This window comes from Eulemur rufifrons, chromosome 2 (genome assembly GCF_041146395.1).
Source record: "Eulemur rufifrons isolate Redbay chromosome 2, OSU_ERuf_1, whole genome shotgun sequence".
NCBI lineage: Eukaryota > Metazoa > Chordata > Mammalia > Primates > Lemuridae > Eulemur > Eulemur rufifrons.
This window is the reverse complement of record NC_090984.1, coordinates 49,328,303-49,354,626: the sequence shown is the minus strand read 5'-3', so window position 1 is coordinate 49,354,626 and position 26,324 is coordinate 49,328,303. Positions and strand designations below refer to the sequence as shown.

The 26,324-nt window shown below is 51.9% G+C and overlaps 1 protein-coding gene across 1 annotated transcript; it reads right to left on the bottom strand.

The window, feature by feature from the left end:
- Window positions 1–1,943: 1,943 nt before the first annotated feature.
- PLA2G4D (phospholipase A2 group IVD) lies at window positions 1,944–23,503 on the bottom strand. The gene is made up of 20 exons (XM_069461176.1): window positions 23,459–23,503; window positions 18,107–18,179; window positions 17,782–17,918; window positions 17,039–17,170; window positions 16,325–16,365; window positions 15,952–15,994; window positions 14,604–14,667; window positions 14,090–14,226; window positions 13,214–13,324; window positions 13,048–13,085; window positions 12,729–12,864; window positions 12,237–12,373; window positions 10,410–10,632; window positions 5,583–5,700; window positions 5,079–5,216; window positions 4,716–4,823; window positions 4,389–4,583; window positions 3,948–4,114; window positions 3,132–3,318; window positions 1,944–2,170 (listed from the first exon to the last, which is right to left on the bottom strand). Exons 1-20 carry the CDS (start codon window positions 23,501–23,503, stop codon window positions 1,944–1,946), a joined length of 2,457 nt encoding a protein of 818 aa, XP_069317277.1.
- Between the last annotated feature and the right edge of the window lie 2,821 nt (window positions 23,504–26,324).

The window sequence follows — 26,324 nt, the reverse complement described above, 5'->3', positions numbered from 1 at the left end:
AGGTGATGTGAAGAAATGTTTAAGGGAGCAAAGTTTGCTCTGGCTTGGGTGCTGTCAGGAAGTGGGGGCGACTGTACAATTGGATATCTTCATAATTTTTATCTAGCAGGTAGGCGAACAGGGCAGGGATAAAAAGCTGTCATTGGTAAAGAAAGAGCAATCTCTCATGTGAAACAGGAGAGTTAATGGTGGGCCATTTTTGTGGTTTCACAGTGCTCCTATTTTTGTCTGTGCTCAGACTTATCTATGGTGTGGCCTTGTTTCTGTCTTGCTCCATCCATCATGGTGATATAGTGACCCTGTGTGACACTGGTGCTCTGTGAAGGGTTTGTGTTCATCAGGAGGACACCATGGCCCAGCAGCTGGTGCCAGGTCAGCTCCCAGCGGGCCGAGTCGGGGGATACTTTTTTTCCTTTTCCAGCCCTGAGTTTCATCATTGATAACACGGAGATAATACCACCTAACACATTAGGAAGCTGTGAGAATTAAAGAAAATAATGTAAAATGCCTGACATAAAATAAAATACAACAGCCAGTAAATTCCATCATCATTGTTAAAAACATAAGAGTTTAGGATAAAATGGGGGAAATGGAGAATCAAAATAAAGCCAAACACAGATGAGGCAGAGGAAAGAAAGCCCTGAGAGAGGACCTCAGATGAGGGCAATCCCTGCGCCGAGGTCTGTCCTGAAGCTCCCATTGTGACCCCCCCCACCCCGGGCCCCAGGTGGCCACAGTTGTGTGTGAGCGTGTGCGTGTGCACCCTTAAGCGAGGAAGGTAAGAAGTGTTCCCTCAATACATACAAAGGATTATATATCACGATTAAGTGGAATTTGCTCCAGGAATACAAGGGTGGTTTAACATCCAAAAATCAATTGATGCAATACGGCATATTAATAGAACACAGGACGAAACACACGGTCATCTCAGTAGACACAGAAAAATAATTTGACAAAATTTAACACCTTTTCATGATAAAAACACTCAACAGACTAGGAAGAGAAGAGAACTTCCTTACCCTGATAAGGGACGTGTAAGAAAACCCACAGCTAATATCCCGCTGAGTGCTAAGAGACATAATGCTTCCCGCCAAGTATCAGCAGCAAGACAAGGCTGTGGGCTCTGGCCACATCTATTCAACATTGCGCTAGAGGGTCCAGTTGGGGCAATTAGGAAAGAAAAAGAAATAAAAGGCACTCCCATCAGACAGGAAGAAGGAAACCATCTCTATTTGCAGAAGACATGATCTATCTATAGAAAATTTTACGGGATCCACAAAAAAGTATTAGAGCCAATAAACAAGTTCAGCAAGATTGCTGAATACAAGATCAATATACAAAAATCAATTGTATTTCTATAAAATGTCAATGAATAATCTGAAAATGAAATTCAGAAAAATAATTCCATGTATAACATCATCAAAAAGAATAAAATACTTAGGAATAAATTTAACTAAGCAAGTACAAGACTTGTATGCTGAAAGCAGGAGGTGGTGGCAATGGGGGAGTGGGAAGGGGAGGGAATATGTTTGGGACATACTGTGATTTCTGATGCCTGAAGCCACCTGTCAGGTCAGACCATCTCCAGCCCTTCCTGTCCTGATCTGACACCTGCAGCTTGCACCCCAAATTCACTCTGCTCAGGCGTGAAAGTGGTTATGTGTAAAAGTGTATCTGGTTGAACCAGCCATTCTACACCCTTGCCTGGTGAAGAGTTTATTTTCAACTCTTCTCAAACCAGCCATGAACATGAGGGAGAACTTTGGGTGGGGTGCAGCCGCCTCTGGGCAGTGACACCAGCTGCAGAGGTGGCCCAAGCCTGGGAGAGCCCAGAACTCCAGCCACAGAAGACGTGGCTGTGCCCAGAGGCAGATTGGGTTAAGCCCCCAGCCCCCTGGAGGGTCAGAGTGTGGACCTCCAGGTCCTGGGGACTCTGAGCAGCCTCAGGTCTGCGTCCCTGGAGGCCTCCCTTCTGGGGCTCTGTGCTTCAGCGCAGTCCTCAAGGCCTGCAGGATGGTGTCCTGGCTGTTGCGCACGTTGTAGTCGCTGAGCTGCAGCAGGCGGTCAAAGTCTTCCTCCTTGTAGGTCATGTTGAACAGGGTGTAGGGGGAGGTGGCCTTGGTGAGATCCACTTGGCCAGCCTGGAGCTCTGCGGGGCTGCGCGGGACACCTGCCAGGAGTGGGAGGGGATCAGGAGAGGGACACAGCGGCCCCCATAGCAGGGCAGGACTAAGCTTGCAGCAGGGGCACAGGGGAGGGCTGCTGGGCTGCTCCCCACTGGAGAGGCACTTGCTTTTCTCCCTGCTCCCTGGGGCCTTTGCCCAGAAATACAAATGTGGGGAGTAGGGTAGTATTTGGAGGTATGAGGAGTTCGCCGCTCCCACATTTTCTTGAGGCATGCATGACACTTCTTCCACTACCCAGTAGTTCAGATACCCACGGTATCTGAACATTGCTCCAGGGTAAGGAGGAAACAGCCAGAACAAGGAAGTTAATTGGGTCAGCGAATAGATTCTCAAAGCTCACGGTGGAAACAAGGGGGCTTTTGCTTTGCAAGAACCAGTCTTTGCTGAGAGACAAAAGTTCTTTGGAATTCCAAGCTGTGGGCTGAGCATGTTAACAGTAAAGCTGGAAGATTTGGAATTGTGGTGGGAACTAGAAGGCTGGGAATAATGCACAAAGGCAGAAATTAGTTTTCCCACCAAAAGGAGATAAAATTCTGACCAGTGAGAGGAGAGGATAGGACGGAACGTGATGAGTGTTTAGAGTTCAGGGGCGCTTGAGAAGGGGCCCCAGGCTGGGCAGGGGCAGGATGGGAGAGAGGCCAACTGAACCCCTCCCAGAGCAGGAGGGCAGAGGAGCCCAGGGGTACCAGGGGAAGGGGGCACCAAAGGAGGCTGGGGTCATGACAGAGAGGACAACAGCACAGTGACCTTGCAAACAGAGGGTGCTGCAGGGACATGGGCATCAGCAACAGAGGCCAGGGCAGGTGTCCAAAGACTAGGTGGGACTGGCCTTCTTAAGCCTTTTTCCTGGGCATACTCCCTTCCCTCTGCTGGGCAGCTGAGGGTGGGCAGGGCGGTGCTTCTGGGGGGCCAGGCTGCCTGGCTACTGGGGAGGGGCTGCCTCACCAGGGGCTGAGTGGTCCTTGAAGGAGGCATTGACCAGCGGGAAGTGCAGCACGACAGGGGCCTCAGGGCAGGTGGGGTCCGAGAAGAGGTGGCACTCCTTGGGTTGGCGTTGGTCCTGAGGGCTCGGCTCCACTCGGGGGAAGGGCAGCCCCTGGGCCCGGCAGTACAGCTCAGTCTGCTGCAGCGCCTGGGGGGGAGAGGGCGGCCCAGAGAGAGCCAGGCCAGCTCAGATGAGTGCTGGGACGGTTCCACCCCAAGCTGGCTGCCTTGGTGTTAGGACAACAACCTGGTTCTTTCCTGTTCATGGTCCAGCTAAGCTGCATAGTGCCTTGGAGGGAGACCTGAAGGGAGTATGAAGATCCCTGAGGTCTGCAACATTGCTTAAAATCTTTAGGTGGGACCCAGAGCCAGCACCCTCCCCCTCCATTCTGGATTGCTATTGCTGGATTAGTCAAGTCCCAGAGCCTAGGGGACCTAGAGGACCTACATCTGCACAGAGTCCCCAGGGGAAGTCTGGGGGATGGATATGGAGATGCCCAGGGTCTCCCCTCAGCTCTGTCCAGCTGTCCCTCTTTGGAGCAGGTGTGGAGGGGTCTTCCTTCCTGTTCACCTGTCCTGGGAGCCCAGGGCCCCAGCACCACACAACTCTTCCCAATCGAGGACCCTGGCAAGCCCAGTGGATCAGGGCCTGTCACCCGTCCTTCCCTTCTTCCCTCTGGGGACCTGGGAGGTGTGGGGCAATGGCTCAGTGGCCCTGCTGCCCCTGGAGCTTGGCTTGGCTGAGCAGAGAGGTTCCTGTGGGGTGACCAGAGGCACCTCAAAGGGCGAGGACAGGCAGTAGTCGAAGGACAGGATGAGGTCCAGCCTGCGGCCTGGCCGGAACATGGAGGGACAGCTGGTGTTGATGAAGTAGCTGGGGTCCACCAGGCAGAGCTGGGGCTCCTGGGGCGTCAGCTGGCCGGGGGTGGAGTCTAGTTGACTGTCTGGTGGGAGAGGCAGTGACAGTCAAAGGCAGCCACCCTGCCACCAGTCATCCACCTGCACTTACCTCCACGTCCTCTTCTTACCTTTAGGTCACACTCCCTGAAAGCACATGTGGCCCCAACCCTTCCCCAAGCCCTCCCAAGGGGATCTTCTCCAGGCCACACCCCAGAAGTAGATGGTGTGAGCCCCAAGGCCTCTGCCAGTACCCAGCCATGCCTTGTCCCCACTCAGGACCCCAATCGATACCTGGGGACCCAAGGGGATAGCCCTTACCTGCCCAGGTGGCGAAGTCTTTCTGGCTGCAGTAGTCCTGGTGCAGCTGGAGGCCCCGGAGGAAGTTGGGGCTGTGCTGGTGGAGCGGCCTGCCTGTCAGGAAGCCCTTGAATGCCTGGGCCAGTGCCGTTCCCGGCTGCAGCCACAAGGCATCCAGCCACGAGGAGGTCCCCGAAGAGGCTGGGGGCTCCTTCTCTGCAGCCAGAGAAATAGACATTGATCTAGGGGAGACCTGGAAATTCCTGGCTCTCTTTCCCCTCAGATGCCCCCTAACCAGAGTCTGAAGGAGCAGCCTCATCCCAGGCTCCCCCAGTGCCCCTTGCCCACCTATGTTCTTCATCTTGTCCTTGATGTGCTGCTTCCAGGCCTCGCCAGAGCTGGTGAGGTCATACCAGGCGTCCAGCAAGTTCAGGGAGTAAATGTTGCTCCAGATACCTGAAGGCCAACCCCGTAAGACAGGTCAGCCCTCAGGCCCCAGCACCCTGCCTCCCACCACCTGGAAGCCAGTGGCCCCACCCTTGGGTGCTGGTGGAAAATGGGAGCAGGGAGAGGGTTGCCCCGGTGATGGCCCTTCTGCACCGCCCAACCTTGCCCCTTGTCCTGGGGCTCTGCCCAGACCCAGCTACAGGAGCCATGTCCATCCAGAGCCCTGGCCTGGACTAGTCAGGGCCTTCAGAGTAACACTCTCACCTTCCAGAAAGCAGATCCGGGGCTCAGGGTGCCTCTTCATCAGCCGCCCCATGAAGAACTCGGAGCCAAATTGCTCAGGAGGGATGAAGGCCCCGTACTTCAGGAACCCGATCTCGTAGGGGGAGAACTCAACCCACTCTGATGGGGTGGGAGGGAGAGCAGGAATGTTAGGACTTAACTAGGGGAGCCCCCGCTTAGGCGGGGCCAAAGATACTGCCCCCAGCAGGCCTCAGCCTCCCTCCTGCCAGCACCAACGCAGCAGAGGTGAGGAATGCACACTCTGGGCTGACCACCCCCACCCTGCCTCGTCTACATTCTCAAATACCCCTCAGCCCAGGGACAGAGAGCTCCCCTGGCTGGCGCCTGAGCCCCTCGGCACCACCACCCTTCCAGAAGATTGGTCAATCTAGGCAGGAGTTTCCAGTTTGAATTCTCTGGGGACTCTCAGAGTGCAGAGGATTTGGGGGTGGTGTATGGCGAAGGGTGGGGTGGACAGGACTGTACCCTTGAAGTCGAGGGTCTCCATATTGTTCTCCTTGACATTGAGGCCCAAGTAGAGAGGCAGAGGGTTCTGACCCCGCTCTAGTGCGGCTCTCTGTCCTGACAGCTTCTGATCCATCACCTGTGGTCAGAGGGAAAATTTGTACTTTTACTGCAATTGCACAGTTTTTGCCCTGGGGAAAGTTTTGGAAAAGGGTCAGCACACCCCTCCATTTCCTGAAACAGCACTCAGTATGCCCTTTAATAGCTCATCAGGAAGCTGTGGCAGGACCCAGTCTCTAGCCCCCCCAGGTCCCAAATGAGTATCCCCAACCCTGCAGAACACCATTCTGATGACTCAAGGTCCCACCGGAAACCGTGGAGCTTGGTGCGGTGTTGGCAATGTGTTGTGGTCTGGGCATTGTATGTGCAAAACCTGTTGTTCAGAGTTGAAGGAAAATATGCAAGATCTTCTTAACTCAGGAAAAGATAAAGAGAAAAACTGTAAGTTTCGCCTTGTGGAATGATAAGTAGCTTCTAAGCTGTTCAGTGCCGGCCAGCAAAAGATTAAAGAAAATAGTCTCAAAGAGATAGTTTGAGAAGCTCAGATTATAACTGGTGTATTTTACAATAGGGTTTTTATAAAAACTGAATCAATATTAGACACATATGTAGACTAATAAAATTGTTCTGAGTAAAGATTCAGGGTGTGAAATTTCTTATTATTAATATTAATGAAATTGTGATTTGTCATGAACGGAGTTATATTTTCTGAAAATTTTAAATGACTTTTTGTACTTTAGAGATAACATATACCTGTTTTTTTATCTATAGACTTTAAAAATTAGAAATAGCATGAAAATCATCTGAATAAAAGATTATTTTTAAAAGCCTGCAATGAATGCTATCTGTAAGAGGTAAGGCATGATAACCAAGAAGAAAAGAAACAAATTGAAAACATTTCATATTGGAACAAAAATTTTAAAACAGCATAGGTTCTCAATTTTAAGAATATACAGATGTCTAATAATAATATCACAAGAATTTCTATTTTCATGAAAAATACAAAACTAATTGTTTGTGTTTTAAAAAATGACGATAAACCTTATGCGTAGAACCATGCATGAAGTCATTACTGGAGGATCAAATGATAATTAAATAAAAGTATTCTTTATAGCCTAAGATCAAACTGCAATTTCTAGTACCTTGTAAAGTGAACTGTTAAAACAAGCTTCTCCCACTCTACAGTAATTAATTGTTGCCACCAGGCAGAAAAGTCAGTTATTAAAACGCAATACCTTCAACACTGAATATGAACTTAAACAGTAGATCCAAAGAATATACAGGACATAGTAATAAAATAAAAATATTTCAAGTAGTTAAGTTGGCTTTATAAATTCAATGCCATGTCAATCAAAATCCCAACATCATTCATCACAAAACTTGATAAGCTGATTTTATCATGTAATTAGAACAGCAAAGGGCCAACCACAGCCAAGACAATTCCAAAGAACAACCTAGGTGGCAGATGAGGGTACTTACCCTACCAGATAATAGGATTTATACCAAAACTATAGTAATTAAGTCCGTGCTGTTGGCATAGAGATAGAGAATCAGTCCTGTTAGAAAGGAAGAGAGTGCCCAGCAAGAGTCCCATGAATACAGGACACCTGACACATAACAGAAGCAGCAATGCAGATCAGTGGAGAAATAATTCAATAAATGAGACTGGGAAAATTTGCTATCCATATGGGAAAAAAATAAAATCTAATCCTTATGCATGTGATATCTGAAGATAAATTCTGAGTGGATTAAAGTTCTATTTGTAAGAAACAAATCCTTAAAACTTTTATAAGAATATATAGGCCGGGCGCGGTGGCTCACGCCTGTAATCCTAGCACTCTGGGAGGCCGAGGCGGGTGGATTGCTCAAGGTCAGGAGTTCGAGACCAGCCTGAGCGAGACCCCGTCTCTACTAAAAATAGAAAGACATTATATGGACACCTAAAAATCTATATAGAAAAAATTAGCCGGGCATAGTGGCGCATGCCTGTAGTCCCAGCTACTCGGGAGGATGAGGCAGTAGGATCGCTTAAGCCCAGGAGTTTGAGGTTGCTGTGAGCTAAGCTGACGCCACGGCACTCACTCTAGCCTGGGCAACAAAGTGAGACTCTGTCTCAACAAAAAAAAAAAAAAAAAAAAGAATATATAGAAAGGCATTTTATAACTTTTGGGGAGGGGAAAGGAAAACTCCCCAAAGCACAAACAGTAAAAGAAAAGAATGATAACTTAGATTATATTAAAATTATGCATTAAAACCATTATAACTGATAAGGGATTAATATAGAGAATATATAAAGAATTTCTACAAAACAATATGAAAAAGACAAATTAAATTGGAAAATGGAAAAGGATTAGAGTAGGGAATCCATGGGAGAGGAAGTCCAAATGATAAATATACTTGAAAATATGAATAGTTTCACTAAAAATCAAAGAAATGCAAAACTATGATGAACTTTCCTTTCATACCCAGAGTTGAACAAAAATTTAAAATTCTGCAGAAGATGTAGAGAAAAAAGGAATTATTATACACTGGTAGTGGCAGTGTGAATTAATACAATTCCTTTGGAGAATAGTTTGGCAATAGCTAGGGAGGTTGAAGGTGCACAGACCCAATGGCTGAACAGTTCAACTACTGGGTACGTATCTTGGAAGCTTAGAGAATCTCTAATACATGTGTATAAGGAGACTTGTATAACACTGTTCATGAAAATAGCATTATTTTTTTCTTAATGATATATACATTAAAATTATGTGAATTGGAGAATCTAGAAGAAATGGATAAATTCCTGGACACATGCACCTTACCAAGATTGAACCATGAAGAATTGGAAACCTGAACAGACCAATAACAAGTAATGAGATTAAAGTGGTACAACGCTACAATGAGCTATGGTTGTGCTGCTGTACTTCTGGCATGGGCAACAGGGTGAGACCCTATCTCTAGAATAAATAAATTTATTCATTAATTAAATTAAATTAAAAAAGAAAAACCTAAAGATTCCACCAAAAAACTCTTAGAAGTGATAAATGAATTCAGTAAAATTGCAGGATACAAAATCAACATACAAAAATCTGTAGTGCTTCTATATGCTAATGGCAATCAATCTGATAAAGAAATCAAGAAAGCAATCCCATTTACAATAGCTACCAAAAAAAAAAAAAAGAAAAGAAAAGAAAAGAAAAACAAAAAACACACCTAGGAATAAATTTAACCAAAGAAGCGAAATATTTGTACAAGGAAAACTATAAAACACCAATGAAAGAAATTGCAGAGGACCCCCTCCCCCAAAAGGAAAGATATTCCATACTCATCATGCTCATGGATTGAAAGAATTAATACTGTTAACATGTCCATATTACCCAAAGTGATCTGTGAATTCAATGTAATCCCTATCAAAATACCAATGACATTCTTCACAGAAATAGAAAAAATAATTCTGAAATTTATATGGAACCAAAAGACTGTATATAGTTAAAGCAATCCTGAGCAAAAAGAACAAATCTGGAGGCATCACACTTCCTGACTACAAATTATACTGCAAAGTCATAGTAACCAAAACAGCATGGTACTGGCATAAAAACAGACACATTGACCAATGGAACAGAATAGAGAGCCTAAAAATACATCTATGCATTTACAGTCAGCTCACTATTGACAAAGGCACCAAGAACGTACACTGGGGAAAGGACAGTGTCTTTCATCAATGGTTCTGGAAAAACTGGATATCCATATACAGAAGAATGAAAGCAGATCCCTATCTTTTATCATATAAAAAATCAACTAAAAATGGATTAAAGATTTAAATCTAGGACCTGAAACTATGAAACTACTAGAAGAAAACATTGGAGAAACACTCCAGGACATTGGGCTAGGCAAAGATTTTTTGGATAAGACCTCAAAAGCGCAGGCAAGAAAAGCAGAAATAGACAAATGGGATTGCATCAAGCTTCTGCACATCAAAGAAAATAATCAACAAAGTGAAGAGACAATTTACAGAATGGGAGAAATTATTTGCAATATATCCATCTGACAAGGGATTAATAACTAAAATAGATAAGGAACTCAAACAATTAAATAACAAAAAACAACTAATCTGATTTAAAAATGGGCAAAAGATCTGACTGATGTTTCTCAAAAGAAGACATAAAAACGGCTAACAGGTACATGAAAAAATGTTCAATATCATTAATCATCAGAGAAATGCAAATCAAAACTACAATGGCCTGGTGGCTCATGCCTATAATCCTAGCACTCTGGGAGGCCAAGGCAGGAGGATGGCTTGAGGTCAGGAGTTCCAGACCAGCCTGAGCAAGTGCAAGACCTTGTCTCTACAAAAAATAGAAAAATTAGCGATGCGTGGTGGTGCGTGCCTATAGTTTGAGGTTGCTGTGAGCTAGGCTGATGCCATGGTATTCTAGCCCGGACAACAAAGTCAGACTCTGTCTCAAAACAACAACAACAACAACAACAACACCTTAATAAATAAATAAATAAATAAATACCAGTGGTTCTAGCAATCTTACCGACTCAACGCAAAAGCTTTGTTTGCTTAACTGACTTTGACAATGACTGATCCCTAGCTCTTGAGAGATCTAGAAATGTCTGTTTCATGACAATTAATCTAAGAATGCCTTAGCTGTCAGGAAGGCAGTATCCCAAAGTGGAACAGACAATAAAAACATTGCCTCTTCCACCCTGTAGGGAATGTGCATGCGCCTGTCAGATGCTTGGCTGCCCCTGCCCCCTCCGGTACACATAAGCTCTGTCCCACACATGCAGGCACCCTACCTGGCCATGCAGAATGGACTCCAGCACCAGGGCCCACAGGTCCACAAAGGTCGTGGGGTGGCCCTGCTCAGCCTGCAGCTCCAGCTCCCGGTGGTAGCCCGCCAGGCGCTCTGGGGAGAAGACTTCCAGTTTGCTCTTGGCAAGGTGCTCCCGAGCATGTCTGATGGGATCCCCAAGGTCCCCATGCGACCACTCAGGGTCCCCGTATAGGTGGGCCATTGTCCTGGGAGAATAAGAGAACAGGACGGTAGGAAACTAAGGCCCAGCATGGGGCATGGCAACTCCTTCCGACCATCCAGCTTCTCCCAGTGTGTGGCTCCTGCCGCCAAGGCTCTGCCTATCCGGAAAGTGTGTCAATGGGCTTCCTCTCCTAGATCGCACTGCCCAATACTAAAATAATGTGAGCCACATATGTAATTTTAAATTTCCTAGTAACCACATTTAAAAAGTATTAAAAACCTGTAAAAATTCATTTTAATAATATATTTAATTTAGTTTAATAATGTATATCTAAAAATCATTTCAACATGTAATCAATGTAAAAGTTATTGATATAATTTGCAATTTTTCAAACTAAGTCTTCAAAGTTCACAGTGTATTTATAACATATCTCAGTGTGGACTAGCCACATTTCAAGTGGTCAATAACCACATGTGTGGCCAGGCACAGGGGCTCACGCCTGTAATCCTAGCACTCTGGGAGGCCAAGGCGGGAGGATCGCTTGAGCTCAGGAGTTCGAAACGAGCCTGAGCAAGAGCGAGACCCTGTCTCTACTAAAAATAGAAGAAAATTGGCCGGCCGTGGTGGTGCTTGCCTGTAGTCCCAGCTACTCGGGAAGCTGAGGCAGGAGGATCACTTGAGCCCAGGAGTTTGAGGTTGCTGTGAGCTAGGCTGACACCACGGCACTCTAGCCCAGGAGACAGAGTGAGACTCTATCTCAAAAAAAAATAAAACCAAAACCCAAAACCACATGGGGGTTGTGGCTACTGTACTGGGCAGCCCACTTCTGGACCCTATTTCCATCTTTGTGGTCCTGTCCTCAAGCCCTTTAAGACTCTGCTTGTCAGCTGCTGTCACCTAAACTCCTCTGATAAATTTCCTCTTCTTTTACTCCTTAAAGTCACATTTTGATAAGACTCAGAGGAATGAATCTCTAACAGTAAAATGTTCCACCTCATCATAGGCAGGGTGAGGGTGACAGGAGGCAATGCTGTCTTTAGGCAAAACAGCATCTCTTGAACTCAATTTCCTCACCTATACAGTACGATAGGGACAATAAGAGAAACTGCCTCAAAGAGTGAGATAGCCCAAGTAAAACACTTAACATAATGCCTGACACTATGGGAGCCCCAAGTTGGATTAAATGAGGTAATAACAATGAAAGAAAAAAAGAGCTACCAATCTGGAGCTCCTGGCTGTGTGTGGCTTTAGTTAAGTGTTTCACTTGGGCTGTGCCACTCCAATGCTATGGAGTATGTACTATGATTGCCCCTTTTGGAGATGAGTCAACTGAGAATCAGAGGACACAGGTTGCTCAAGGCCACACAGCCGGTAAGTGGGGTTGCCGGGCTCAAACCCGGCTGCTTCTGAGCTGGCTAACTCACAGCCCTCCAGTGGCATCCGGACCTCATGCAGGGCCTTGCACATGGCAGGACTGTCTGTTTCCTCCTGTGAGAAAGCCGCTTGGCACCCATCAGACTGCACTGCTCCCACCTACTCAGCTTCCCCATATAGAGGGACCCTCTGGTGTCCACTCTGCCCACCCCATCCCACCCCCGGGCCCTGGTCATCTCTGCTGTTCCAGGCCCCAGGCCCCATGCCCCTTACCATGTAGAGCCCGAGGTGCCACTGAAGTAGGTCACACAGTCCAGAAGGCCCAGCTTCTGCAGGGCCAATAGGTGGCCGTAGAGCGCGGTCATGGCCCGGGCACCTCCCCCTGTGGCCACAATGCCCACAACAGGGACCTGGACCGCACACAGACATAGGCTGGTTTAACAAGGACAGAGATGAGCTGCCCCCGGCATTACCCAGGACCTCATCCTGCTCCCTGCCTCCAGGGAAGGGACATTGTGGACAGGGCCTGGTGGAGTCAGGGTTAGAGCTGGGTCCAGCCCCTATTTTGGAAGTGACAGCTCTCAGCACAGGATAGAGCCCTAAATGGAGTGGGAACCCCAAAGCTTACCCATGTCCCCATAACTCCCTCCACATGCCCACTCTCCATTCTCTGCTGACTGCATATCTGAAGAGGAACAGGAATCTGTTTCGCCCTTAAACCTAGTCCAAAGTGTCTGCACATCCATCCCCACTGCGCCCCCAGACCTCATCCTCACGCAGGTCTCTGTCCAGCTGCAGGGTCTGCTTCAGGGCCGCAGCCACCACCTGCTTCCTCCTGCTCAGGAAGGCCTGCTCCTCTGCACACAGATCGAAGCCCAGGTGCACGGCCAGCTCCTCGGGGCTGGGGCAGAAGAGGATCCAAGGGTCAGGGTGTACCTGCACAGCTTAGCCGCTGGCTGGCCAAGCCCACAACCAGCTGCCAAGTAACCTCCCTGCTCCACTCCCAAGGACCACCCTTTCCCACAGCACTGCTCTCCCCCATCACCACCTCTCACTGTCTCCCACAGACACAAATGTCCCTTACCAGCTCTCTGCCTTGAGCTGCAGCCTCACTCTTGGGGCCTGAAATCAAAGCAAGAGAGCCTGGTTGGATTGTCCTAGATCCTGAGGGGAACATGGCGTCCCCTGGGGCCTTGGACTCCCCCATCCTCATTCTTGCTGGTGCTTCCCATGCAGCTGAGGCCACTTACATCTACAGCAGGAACATCGACGGTCACCTCCTTCCCCACAGCCAAGGACCTCAGGGGCACAGCGAGGTGCCAGGCTGAATTATCCCAGTTCCAGACATTGCTTGTGGAGCTCTGGAGGGAAATATTCATTCATTCATTTCACAGATCCTGAATATCTAGACTGCAATCCAGACAGACATAGTCCCTCCTTGATAATATAAAAATAATTACAACATTTACAATAAATGTAATTATAATTACTAAAAATTAGAGAATAATATGAGCTAGTATTTATTTAGTGCACAGGTATTGTGCTCACTGAATCATGTGTGAATTTACAAAGACACGGGTGATGGACAATGTTAGTAGGTGCCAGGAAGGAACTAAGCCGTGTGATGTGATGGAGTGACCACAGGTGGCTGCGTGTGGTGTCTCTGAGGTGAGGGGCAAGGAGGGCTCCTTTGAAAAGAGGCGCCATTTGAGCTGAGATGTGGGAGGAGCCAGTCGAGGGCAGGGAAAGCACTTGGCATGTTGGAAAGAACCACAGCAGACAAGTACGGCTGGAGTATCATGCACGAGGCAGGGCGTGGAACAGAACGAGGCAGCAGCGTTGGGCAGGGGCCAGGCTGCGCAGGGCCTGTGGGCGCCGACATCAGGGTTTACTCTAAGGGCATCCTTGGAGGAGGTAGTGGAGGACTCCAACAAAGGCTAACACTGCCCGCCCAGCCTGCGGTGATCTCCCTGTGTGCCAAGGGTGCATGCCCAACTGGGAGGGGCTGACAAGGCCACAGGGGGCCTGGCTTTTGAGGGCAAGGGGGAAGGCCAGGGAGAAGCCCACAGAGGCTGGAGCTGACCAAAGGCTGGGATGGGTGGGAGACTTGTAGAGCCAAGACCCACCCTCAGGCGCCCACTCAGCTCTGTCTCTTGTGCCGCCATGTAGTGAAAGCAGAAGGCAGAGGCTGTGCCCAGGGCAGATGTCAGTGTGTCCTCATATGACCCCTTCAGCACCAGCTCCAGCTCCAGCTTGTCCTGATCTAGGGAGAAAGCGGGCAGGTTAGCACGAGGAGGAAGACAGCCCGGACCCCAGCATGGACCTGGGGAACCAGCAGTGCTGCCTGGACATGGTGGAGGCCCGGGAGGCTGGACCATCATAACCAGGGTTCTGAAAGGGGCCTTCCCAGCCCGCAGGGCCCCACAACCCCCATGGGAAGCCCACCTCCCACGACATGCTCTCCCCAGGTCAGGGGACTCTCCTGCCTGGAGGAGACATGTGGCCTCTGCGCTGTGTGGGCAAGAAGGGACAGGCCAGCCCCATCCTGCTGCTGGCCTCCCGCCCTGTGCAGGTTTCCCAGCCACCCTCGTCTACCCCACGTTCCAGGCAGGGCCAGACCTGGTACTGAGCAGGTCTCACCTGCGACCACGGCAGGGCTCCCCGTGCGGTCCAGACGCACATCCAGGCACGACAGCTCTCGGGCCTGGGACAGACCACATCATGGGCAGGGGGCTCTGCAGGGTAAGCTGAGGTCCCCTCAGTCTCAACCCTCTGTGCCCCACTCTCCCAAATCCACCACACACTGGACAAGAAGTGGGGTTGAGAATGGGACTAGACGCAGAAACCCTTCACCCATCTCCCACCCACTGCGCCTGCTAAGCCTGATGTTCTGGAGCAGCCAGGAGGGCCCTGGCTCCACACCCGCTCCCTGCTCTCCTGGCTTTGCAAAACTCTGGAATCCCTGAAAACCATCCCCAGCTCTCAGACACAGTTCTTTCTTCTCCATGTTCCTCTGCGGCCTTGGCCTGGAGCATGTATTCTACTATAGCGACTCCCAAATAGTGTAAGCAAACAGGATGATGGAACAGGTGTCAGAGAAACACGTAAAACTGCAGCGACTAGAATATCTCCTAACTGTCCTCCACTGAACCGATTGCTAAGTGTGCCCCCTGCACGCTGTCTGTGACGCATGCCAGCTGACGCCCACTGCCCACTCTCCATAGAACCACTGGATTTACCTCCCCACGGCTGGTCTCCATCACCTCCTAGGAGGCAGTGCCATAGGCGTGACTTTATTTTAATGTGTATTTGTAAAAAGTACTATGAGCCCATCAAACAAGCATTTGGGGGCCCTGGGAACGACCACCTCCTTAAACTCTGTGCTGCAGGTGCCTTCGCGCGGGACCGCAGGCCCGTCGGCTCCCCGTGGTGCCTGTGCTGCTCGTCTGAGGGCCACGCTCAGAGTAGAAAGCGTCTAATGTACCACTGGCTCGCCGCCTTGTGCTCCTGAGGCTCCACTGTCCCAGGGAGGAGCTGACTGACCCTCGGGTCCCACCCCCTGTCTCCTAGATGGGAAGCACACCACACTGGAACCTCCCGCTGAGCCTCGGGGATCTCGGTATTAACAAGCTGGAGGTGGGCCCGGCCTGTGCGATTTCTTCACCACTTTTGGGGAAGAGCTCAGAGTCAGGCCCTGAGAACGGAGTTCGTCACACATGACTACACACCGTCGGGAAGCACCTGAAGATCCCCTGATGGTCCCTTAGCCATCCAGCCTCGGGCCGGAACCTCCTCTCAGCAGAGCCCTGCCCGCCCTCTCTCCATGTGCCCTTCGGCTCCAGGCCCCTCCAACACCCAGAGCCCCAGGGGTGGTCTTCCCACAGAGCCCTGCCCCTGCCCGTCCCTCCTGGTCCACACCCTGGCAGCTGCCCCTCCCTCCCAAGTGTCTGCCCTGGGGCCCCTCCCCTGGGCTGGGGAAGGCAGTTACCACAAGGACATTGTTGGTGAGGAGGTTTTCTGGGTGGTCCGACCTGGAAAAATCAAACCATCCAGAGTCAGGTCTTGCAAAAGCAAACGCTTCCTGCGTTGGCCTGCCCCCTGCTGCCCACATGGGGTCTCCCCGGGTGGTGCTGAGGGCTCTGTAAGTCCTGGGTAAGGTTCAGGGGGAGGGGAGAGAGCAGGGAGAAGAAACTCGGCCTCCGTGTCCTCATTTCCCTGAGAGGACCCCTACTCACCCCGCCTATCTGGCAGGGTGGGAGAAGAGGGACAGCATATCCCGGCTGGGCTGACCACAGGGAGATCGGGGTCAGGGCATTTCCCCAGAGAGAGCCTGGGGCCCTGGGCTGTGTGGTATTACTCACGTCTTCTCCATCAGGAACTCCACGTCCAGCTCCTCCTCTCCCTGAAACCCGAGAGGATGAGCAAGTCAGCCACACTTACGTGTGGCTCTGGAGGTGACCCAGTCTTTTATACCCGTTGTCTCATCATCTCAAGGGGTCTCTCCAGGAGGCATGTTAGTGCAATTATTCCCAATTTGCAGCTGAGGAACCCGAGTGCAGGGCCAGGTGGGCTGCCTGCCCGAGCTACCCACAGCTAGAAAGTCGGCAGAGAACAGGTCTCCCTCCCCTGGGTCCCAGAACTCTGGGCAGGGCTGGAGGGGAAGACCAGGAGCACAGCCAAAGGAGGTATGAGCATGTGCACGGCCCCTTTCTTCTGCCCCTTGAGGCGGGGCCGGCCCCCAGATCTCTGCGCTCCCCCACCCGCTGCCCGCAGCAGGGAGGGCGCCAAGACCCTCACAAAGCAGGCCCCGCAGCTGCCCCATGGGTTGGTTTTTGAGGGACATTAGGAAGTTCTCCACCTCCCAAAACCTTCCTGCCACAGATGACTAAAATTCCTCCATTGGGTGATTCAGTCTGTAACTGTGAAGTTACGCCTTCTCCTTTCTTATTAAAATGCAAATATCTCTGGGAGGGGTGTCCATCTTCCTGTGGATGAGTAGGCCCAGCAGCATCCGAACAGGTGGGACAAACTGAGCAACTTCCTCACCTGGAGCCCACGGGGACTTCCCCACCCACCTGGGGACGCTGGGAGAAGGTCTTCCGGAGCAGCTTGCCAGGGAGGACTTCTGAGATGTCATAGAGAAATTTGAAGCAGATGTCATCCTCTGTGACTGAGTCCTCATCGTAGACGCTAAGCTCCAGAACATTCTAGGGACCAAGAACAGAAACTCAGCACATTATCTTCTCACAGCAACGGTAATAGCTCACCTCTGTTGGACACTTACTGCGTGTGCAGAAAAGGGTCTTATGCCTCCGCACTTTCATACTTCAAAATAAAAATAACCGTACAACTTGAAAGAAGTATAAGGAAGTCTAGCAAAGCTCCTAATTTCCTCCTCCTGATTTTTGTTTTTATCAAAAATAAAATTCTAAGAATTCTGTCTGTCTGTCTCTGTCTGTCTCTCCCTGGCCTTGCTGGTCTCCTGAGGCGCAGTCTCGGGTACGTGCCCAGCTGTCTTCATTGCATCGTCTCACTGAACCCGCCAACGACCCAGTCAGGAGGGGACTTTTACCGTCTCCGTTTCATAGAGGGGCTTAGAGAGGAACAGCTGGAGGTCGGTCCCGCAGCCGTGGTGGAGGGACCGTGTTCGTTCATTCACACGTTCTCTCGCACACAGCACACACGGACCGGGCCAAAAAGACACCCTCGTCCCGACTTTCCCCACCAGAACCCCGGAGGACGTGTGCTCCACCAAGAGCCCTCCCTGCGGGGGGACAGCCTGTTCACGGTGAGTGGCGAGGGGTGCCCTGGCCTTTACCTTGACCTGACTGTGGATTAGGAAACTGAAGGTCTCATTCCACACAGGATGACTGGAGTTGGTGACCGTTTTGGTCCTAAACTTCATACCCGGTGCGGTTGGCAGCTGTAGGACCACGTACGGGTCTGCCTCGCTCACTGCCAAAGGCAAGAAAACGTTGTAATAGAGAACTCCTCGCACTCCTCTCCAGGGGCCACGCCAGTTTCCTGCCCAGACCTGGGTGGCCACCATGGTGGCCCCAGCCAGCCCCAGGGCACCTGTCTGGGCCTCTCCCATGGGATCCTGTCCTCCCTGCACCCCTGGGGCCCAGGAGACCGTTACTCACTCAGGTCAGCCCAGGGCAGGTTCCTCGCCTCCAGGACCCTTACAGTGAGCCGCCAGCAGGCAGAGGCCTCCTGCTGGAGAGAAATATCAATCTACCGAGTCCCTGCAGCTTGTCACCTCACCCAAGCCCACAGCTGCTGTGCTGTGGGACCCCCTGGCTGCAGACATGCCCTCCCCAGTCCCCGGCCCTTGGTGACGCTGCCGTGCTGCCCGGCATTCTGGGGACGTGCACTGGGGACCAAGCAGCCTTTGTCCACCACTGCCCTTGGGGTCATGGCTCTGGACTGCAGCAGTCAGGGAATGGCAGACCTCCAGAGATGAAATTTGTGGGACTCCCTCCCCTTTAGGGACAGGATTGCACAGTGTAGTGGACAAAGCAAGGAACTGAGGCCAAGGAGCGGCCACAAAGCTGGTCAGTCTGACATCGGCCACACCCAGAGCTCCCAGGGAGGGCAGCCCTTTGGAGAAGCACAGGGCCCTGCTGCCCAGCACCCGGCCCCCAGCCCTACCGGACAGGAAGTGGGTGCAGGACTCAAGGGGGTGCTGAGCCCCGGGGAGCCCAGGGGCCTGTGACATCCACAGGCACTACACTGGAGCTCAGCCCCTCTGCACTGTCTGGGGCGTGGACTAGGAAACTCCAAGATCCTCAGCCCATTACAGGGAGCAGGGGTGCTGTGGGTGAAAGGTCATTGGAATTAAGATGCTCACGAGGACAAGCCACCAGGGAGAGGAAGCTGAGTGGGCAGAGGCTCCCAGGGCAGAGACATGAGCAAGTGAGTGGAGAGTAGGTGGCAGGAGGAAGAACTGAGGCAGGTGGGGCATGGCTGAGTCCTGTTGGGGACAAGGCACTAGGGGGTATCCCTGGCACTGCTGGGATTCAGGGGGGGCCTCCGGTTTCTGTTCTTCCTGGGGCCCGGCTGCGTGGCTCTTTCTGGGCACCCTGCACAGGCTTCTTGTTATAAGCCCCCGAGACCTGAGGTAACTCACTCAAATGGGTCTGGCAGGACAAAGGGGCATTTTTTCTCTGGGCTGACCCCAAGGTCATCGGCCTTGCATCATCCTGAAAAACAGGCTTGGGGGCGGACCCCTGTGGGGCATGCGGGCCCAACAGGCAGAGCCTGCGTGGGAGGGGAGGACATCAGAGCGGGGGCTGTCGGGAGGGAGCATCCCTGCACCGGGAATGATGTGGCGGGGGAGCCCCCACCCAGGAGGGGCCTCTTCAGGGCCACAGTGTGGCAGGCCCCCTAGGGGCACCACTCATAACCCCTGGAGACGTGCAGTGTGGCAGGCCTGGTGACGAACCCACAGAAGACCCCCCTGCCAGAAACAACCTGTGCTGGGGCTTCCGCCACTCAGTGGGCTCCGCACCAGCTTAGACCACACTAAGTCAGTCTGACCTCGTGGGCCCCTCACTGCCCCTCCACCCCTCTGTCCCCACCCCGAGGGAGCAGAGGCAGCACGGTGCTTGCATGGTGGACACCAGGCGGGCATCGCGTGGCTGGCAGACAGTGGTGTGGGGACAAAGCTCTTTCCTGCACTGCACCCTCCCCCGGCCAGACCCACGCACGTCATGTGTGTGGTCAGAAGATCTTGTGCTCACAAGGAACTGGTCTCTGCTCTGCACAGGTGCTGCCTGCTGGGGGCCGGCTCAGCGCCCACGGGGACACACTCCCCACAAAGAACCATAGAGGACAGCAGGCCACAGCAAAGCCACTTGTGACTCACAGCCCCACCTGGCTTCTTCCCTCTCCTGTGGCTCCATGCTGAGTGTCCCTGTCATTCCGGTCAGCTCCCCAACAGAGCACAGGAGCTCTCCCCCAGCGAGGTAGCTAGTTTCTCTCTTCTCGGGGATTAACTCCAATGACTCCAGCAACATTTTAACTCCGTAGATCTTAAGTCAGACACTGTAATTGGCAGGGACTTAAAGCATTTTTAGACACCTAGCTCCATTTCCTCCCTGCACCCAGAATCCTCCACGGCCTGCTCAGCGGAGGTGGTGTCTGGGGTGCTGGGGCCCTGCCGGGTGCCGAGTTTCACTGCCCCACGCCAGGACAGGGGAAGGGCCGAGGCAGCCTGGCCTCGCTCCCCTGCTCCCTGGGCCAGACCGAGGCAGCACGGGTCCACAGCCTGTGGGCTGCTCTAAAGCCACATGGGGCTACTAAGAAGTGTCCCCAGTTGCTCGCATTCTAGCCAATCACCGTCCCCAGTTTGAGGACTGCTGTTCATTTCTCCCTCCCACCACTGAGAGCTTCTCAACCTCAGAAAGCCCACCATTCCCCGACAGGTTGTTTCTCCTAGGGTGAAATCCCAATTCTCTTCACCTGTAAGACCATCGCTAACATAGGGCACCTGGAGCGTTGTATTATTGTGACAATAATTACAATGACTGGGCTTTATGAAGAGTTAAAGGCAGACTCTGGAGCCAGGTTGTCTGGATTTAAACTCTGGTCCTGTCACTTACCTGCTGTGTGACCCTGGACAAGTCACTAAACTTCTCTGTGCCTGTGTTTCCTCATTTCCAGTGGGAGTAATAATAGTATTAATTTCACAGGGTATTCTGAGGCTAAAAATGTTAATGCCTGTAGAATTCTTAGAAGAATTCTTAGGAAAAAATTAAGCGGTTTCTAGGTAATTACTTTTATTACCATTTATGAAGTGCTTGTTATGTTTCTAAGAACAGTGAAAGTTGCAGATACCAGGATGAAATCACTTTTGTCAGACCCAGACGAAATAGGGCCAGGAAGGCACAAAAGAGAGGAGGCTCATGCTGACGTGTCTGAGATAAGAACTATTTCCAAGGACTTTAAAAACCCCACAGAAAACCATTTCACATCCGTCACACACCTGCTTTGACAAGGTTTATCGCTAGACATCCTTCAGGATGGCAGTAATTCAGATAAGCTGCTCTCAAAGAAAAACCACCTGCCCGGTAACAGCATCTCCACCAACAAGCGGACAACTCTGGCTTTGAGCCTCTGGGACCAGTGACCTCTGTTTCTAGGCAGCTCATGTGAACTCTCCCTTTTTGCTAATACAAGATTCCCTTTACCCTTCCCTCGCCGGACGCGCTGATGGCCTGCCATTCTACATTCTAGGTTACAATCCTCATTCCTCATCCCGGAGTAAACTCAACATATCTGGAGATAATTTTCTCTGGTGTCGTGTTTTAGACTGACAGTGCTGTGCTGAGCACATTACATATTCTAAGTTGATGTATGCCCTCACGGCCTCGTGAGACAGCCTCTCACCTCCTCCCATTTTGCAGATGAGGGAATTGAGGCTCAGAAAGGTTAACTTGCCCCGGGTCATAGTTAGCAGGTGAAAGAGTTACAATTCAAACTCCAGGGCAGAACTCACAACCCTGGTTCTATTCTACTATTCGAACTTTCCCCGGTCTTTGCTTCTTTGTAAAAGCACCAAACTTTCCCCCTACTGCTCATGGATACCTATACACCAGAATTCCATAGATTTGTTGTTGGCATATGACTAGTACTAACATAGTAACTAATAGGATCCTTTTCTCCCGAGGGCACTGGGGCTTCCTTTTGAGATACCCTCTCATCTGAACTATTGCCCTCATTGATGAATAACCCCGGATGCATCTGGAGGGGTTTCCGGCCCAGCTGCTGTGGGATCCTGGGAGTGCCTCCCCACTGAGGGTCTCGGCCCCTCTCTCCCCCATCCCTGTGCAAGGACCCAGAGCCTTTGCCATCCTCCTCCCAGTGGAGGGGCCCAGGGCCCAGGAAGTTTTGTGAGAGGCTCAGTGCTGGCCCCTGCCTGTGTCCGGGGATGCGGCCCAAGGGAGCTTGAGGGGCTGAGACCCCAGACTGGGGTCCAGAGTAACTGTGACCATGAACCTGGGGCTTTGGAAGGACGAGGGAAATGAGCCAGCCTGCCTCGGCCCCTGGCACCCTGTGACCCATGGTGGGGCCGTGGAGGAGGCTGGAGAGAGGAGGAGTGGAAGCCCGGGCACAGCCTCGGGCCCTGCCCCTCCCTGAGTCGGGCTGGGCCGATGCTCCTGGACCACACGGCAGGCACGTCCCAGAACAGGTCCTGGATGCCCGGCCTGCCCTGCCTGCCCTGCTCTTGCTCCAGGGCAGGCTCCAGGCCTCTGTTCCACCAGGAAGGAGGCTTGCCCACCACAGGAACCCACCTGAAGGCCTGGTCTCGGGGACTTAGTCCTGGGAACACTGGCTGGGGGTGAGGTACTTCTCAGGTGTGGGGCAGACTCAAGCTCCCAAATCACTGAAATGTGGGCTTTAGTTTTATGCCTGGGGCTGGCCCTAGAGCAGGCTGAGGGAGGAAGGGGAAGGGTACACAGCCTTTGCCAGCGAGATGAGCTTGAAGGGGGATATTTCCTCCACAGGCGGCTGTTCTGGGGCTCAGGCTTCTGATTTGGGGGGGGAGGGGCAATGTGGCCAAGGCTGTCCAGCCCTCCGTGTCCTGTAGCCCTGGGTTCCTCCCAGACCCAACTTTCCACTGATGTCTGACTTGGGGTGGGTCCTCCCAACCTCAGGCTGGGGCATGAGATACTGTCCTTCAAGGCAGGGGGTCCCTCTCTGTCCTCCCCCAGGACTCCTTGGAGTCTGGCCTGCCCCAGCCAAGTCTCTTCCAGGAGCACAGTCTGGGGCTGCCTGTCCGGATCCAGCACCGGCCTGGCTCTCAGGGCCGAGGCTGCAGAACCTGACACGGTCTGCGGATGAGGCAAAGGACCTCGGCGTACTTAGTCCTGTCCTGGCTACCGTCTGGGGCACCAGAGGAGACCCGAGGAGCCAGTCCCACTGACCTTGGTCTCTGGCAAAGGATGAGAAATCTGGGCTGAGGGGAAAACATGGCCTGCGGGGTGAGCAGTTTGAAGGCCTCCTTGGCTTGGCCTCAGCCTCATGGCTCTTGGGCCCAGCAAATAATTGGCAGGGATGGGGACTTGGGCCCCAGAGCCCCTGAGACACACAGGGTGACCCCAGGGTTCCAGCCAGTTCCAGGAAGTCCACTGGCCTGTGGTGGCTGTGGCCTGCTGGGTCCCCTTCTCTGTCACGCAGCCACTGTGTTCTCCGATGTGGGATATGAGCCTTTGGAAGAGGAAGGAGGGTCCCTGAGGGTGCTGCTATTGGTCACTTATGGTGGAGAGGGGAGGCTCTGCTGACCAGACTCTTGTCCCCAGGCCCTGCTTCTCTGGCTGCTGCTCACACATCCCACCCATTCTGCAGCCCCAGGCCCAGGCCCCTCACCCTCTGCCTCAGCCCAGGCAGAGACCAGAATCACGCTGACTTCAGCTGCGTCAAGCTTCTCAGAGTGCATCCCGGCCCCAGGCCCGGCCCTGACTGGGGGCCCCAGGCTTGGCAGACACTGTTACCTGGTGAGGATGGTCAGGTGGTCCCCCAGGTGACATGCTCTCCATGCCAATCCTTCTGGCTCCACTCCCGGCCCAGCCCTTGCCAACACACCGGCTCTCTAGCTGGATGGCAGCGACTGTCCCAGTGGGATGGGACTGGCCTTGAATCCACCAGCCTCCTAGGAGCCAGGATCCTATGAACAGGTTAGGGCTCCACCCCCAGGTCTCTCCTTCAGCTCAGCACCTTCCCCTCTTCCCTAAGAGCCTGGGTCAACCAGCATCTCCAGAAACCTCTGGCAGGGCTCCAGGACCCGCAGGTGGAGCACCTCTTCCAGATCTGGAATGTCAGGCCAGAAGATGCAGCCAGGAGGAGGCAGACAAGTCCTGGGAGCAGTGGAAGGAAGCTCGTTGTGCCGAGGCCGAGGGCAGAGGGCGGGTGGGGGCAGGCGGAGGAAACCCTGGCAGCCCAGCCCTGCCTGCACAAGGCCAGCCTCTGGGGGAGGCGGCGGAGCCCCTGTGCCCGGCTCCATGCAGCCAGGAGGCCAGGTAACAGCAGTAAGAGCAGTCGTGGTGGCAGATCCTGGCTAGAGCTTGCTCCTCACCTGCCCCTGAGCCGACTCCAGAGAGCTGCCGGGGCTCTGAACACCACTGGTCACAGCTCCCTCACCTCTGGGCAGCCGGTCCCAAGACCTTAGGAAATTTCTATTAGACTTTGTAATAAAGGTAAAAGAGACCGATCAGGGAACTCTTAGGTTATGAAAATTGTAGAAGAAAACTTTGTGAAGCCACCTAACTGTTTAAAGTATGCAGTGTGCACTTAGCACTAAATGCTTTCCTAAAATGACACGAAGTCAGTCATTTTATCATCAATGTAGTATATAATGGAACAGTAATTATTTTTCTTTTTTTAATGATTTGTTTATCGAGACAAATGAAACTGAATTAATGCTGAATTATTACAAACAGATGTAAAATATTTTATTACAGAACCATCCAAAACAGAAAACTAATAATGGTCTCTGAACGGGTGAAAATTAATTGAATGGGAACTACTTCTCATTTGCATGAACCAGATATAAAATCTAACGAAAAAGCAAATGTACAATGGAGGAAACTACTAACAACTTACCCCAAGTGGGTCAAAGATGAAGCAAGGTAGAAAGTCACCCAGCTGGTACCTGGCAGAGCCTAGGGTTGGACTCTCTGAACTGCTTCCCTGTTCTGGGGAGGGGCATGGGCTTTCAGTACAGAGTCCAATCCTAGGTTTCAGAAGGTGACCCCAGCCATCTACACAAGACTGGGGGGGCCAGGTCCCCAAGCCCCCGAGGACAGGTGGCCGTACCGGGAGGAGGGCTTGGTGCCCAGTTCCCCATCTGCCCACTGACGGTGTGGCACATGCTGGGCCTGGAGAAAACCAGGAGATTCCTGACTCGGAGATTCTTAATTTGGGGCTCAGGTCCATGGATGGAATTTAGGGCGCTTCCCACAGTCCCTGGAATCATATACAAAATTACATGGTTACGAATGCATGTGAGTGTTTCTGGAAAAAGGGCCCAGAGCAGCCCTGTCCCACAGGAATGTCATGGGAGCCGCAGGTGCCATTCTAAACTTCCTAGGAGCCATATTAAAAGAGGTGAAAAGATACAGGTGAAATACTTCAATCATGTATTTTATTTAACCCAATAATCCAAGGTATTATCAATTCAACATGAATCGACATATACAATTTTTAAGGAGATATTTTACTTTTTTTCTATACGGAGTCTTCAAAAATCCACTGTTTTACGCGCGCAGCGCCCCTCAGTTCAGACTAGCCACATTTCTAGAGTCCCGCTGCCGCACTCGGCTAGAGGCTACCTCACTGCAGGGCGCACTCAGGTCTATGGCGTCCATCAGATCCGAAAAAGTTTTATGACTACAAAAAGATTGAAACCACTGCTAAATGCATCAGACTTGGCCACTCCCACTACAGGAGGGCCACGGGGTTCTGCATGGATGAGAGAGTATTTAGGACCCTCTGGTAGCAATATCCTGGGAATTACGTGCCAAGACTTAGGGCTTTCCTTGGTTGAGACCCAAGGAGGGAAGGTGGAGGGACCAAGGGCAGGAAGCATGATCGCTGGGTGAGGCCTTGAAGATCTCCCCACCCGGCCCCGCAAGGGCTGTGGGTAGGGAGTATGCCCAGAAGGACGAAGGTCAGGATGAGAAGACAGAAGAGAGGCAGAGGACATGGGGAGGCAGTCAGTCTGGCACGGGGCCAGCAGCACAGCTGGGCTGGGCAGAGGCCACATGTTGCTCACCCAGGCCAGTGGGGTGCTCAGGAGAGGGACATGCCTGCAGGGCCCATCAGAGCAGACCTGACACAGGCTGCCGAGCTGGAGGAGGTCTTGGGCACCCACGTTTCCCATCTGTCATCCCTCTCCCCTTGCTGGGCTTCCTTTCTACAGCTCTCTTCTCAAAGTTTGCTGTACACTTACAGTAAATGAACAACTATTTTTTTGTTTGGCATTTATATCTCCTAATTTCTTCAAATTTCCTCTGAGAACCAGCCCTCCCCCATCCCCTGCCCACCCCCATCCCCTGCCCCCCCCCCTTTGGGTGATGTCAATCCCACCTCCAGCTGCGGGAAGCCAGCGTGTGGCCCGAGGCTGGCTATCAGCTCGTGGAATCCCCCTGACCACTGTGGGGTTTGCTTCGTTAGACTCATGACCCCAGCTGGTGCAAAGTAAACTCTGGTGCATGAACTTCTAGAAGAGAGACTTTGTCTTTCCTGCTGGGCCAGAACTTGGGAGGATATGAAACTGCGGCTGCTGAGCGCAGCCATCTTGCCACCACAGGAGGAAAACCTGTCAAAAAATGGAGCCAATAATAATAAACCCTTATGCAA

Coding starts and splice junctions, on each gene's coding strand:
- PLA2G4D (XM_069461176.1), bottom strand. CDS start 23,503: ATGGAGAGCATGTCACCTGGGGGACCACCTGACCATCCTCACCAG. Junction 15,995..16,324: donor GAGTTCCTGATGGAGAAGAC/GTGAGTAATACC, acceptor TGATTTTTCCAG/GTCGGACCACCCAGAAAACC. Junction 4,584..4,715: donor GGACAAGATGAAGAACATAG/GTGGGCAAGGGG, acceptor CTCTGGCTGCAG/AGAAGGAGCCCCCAGCCTCT.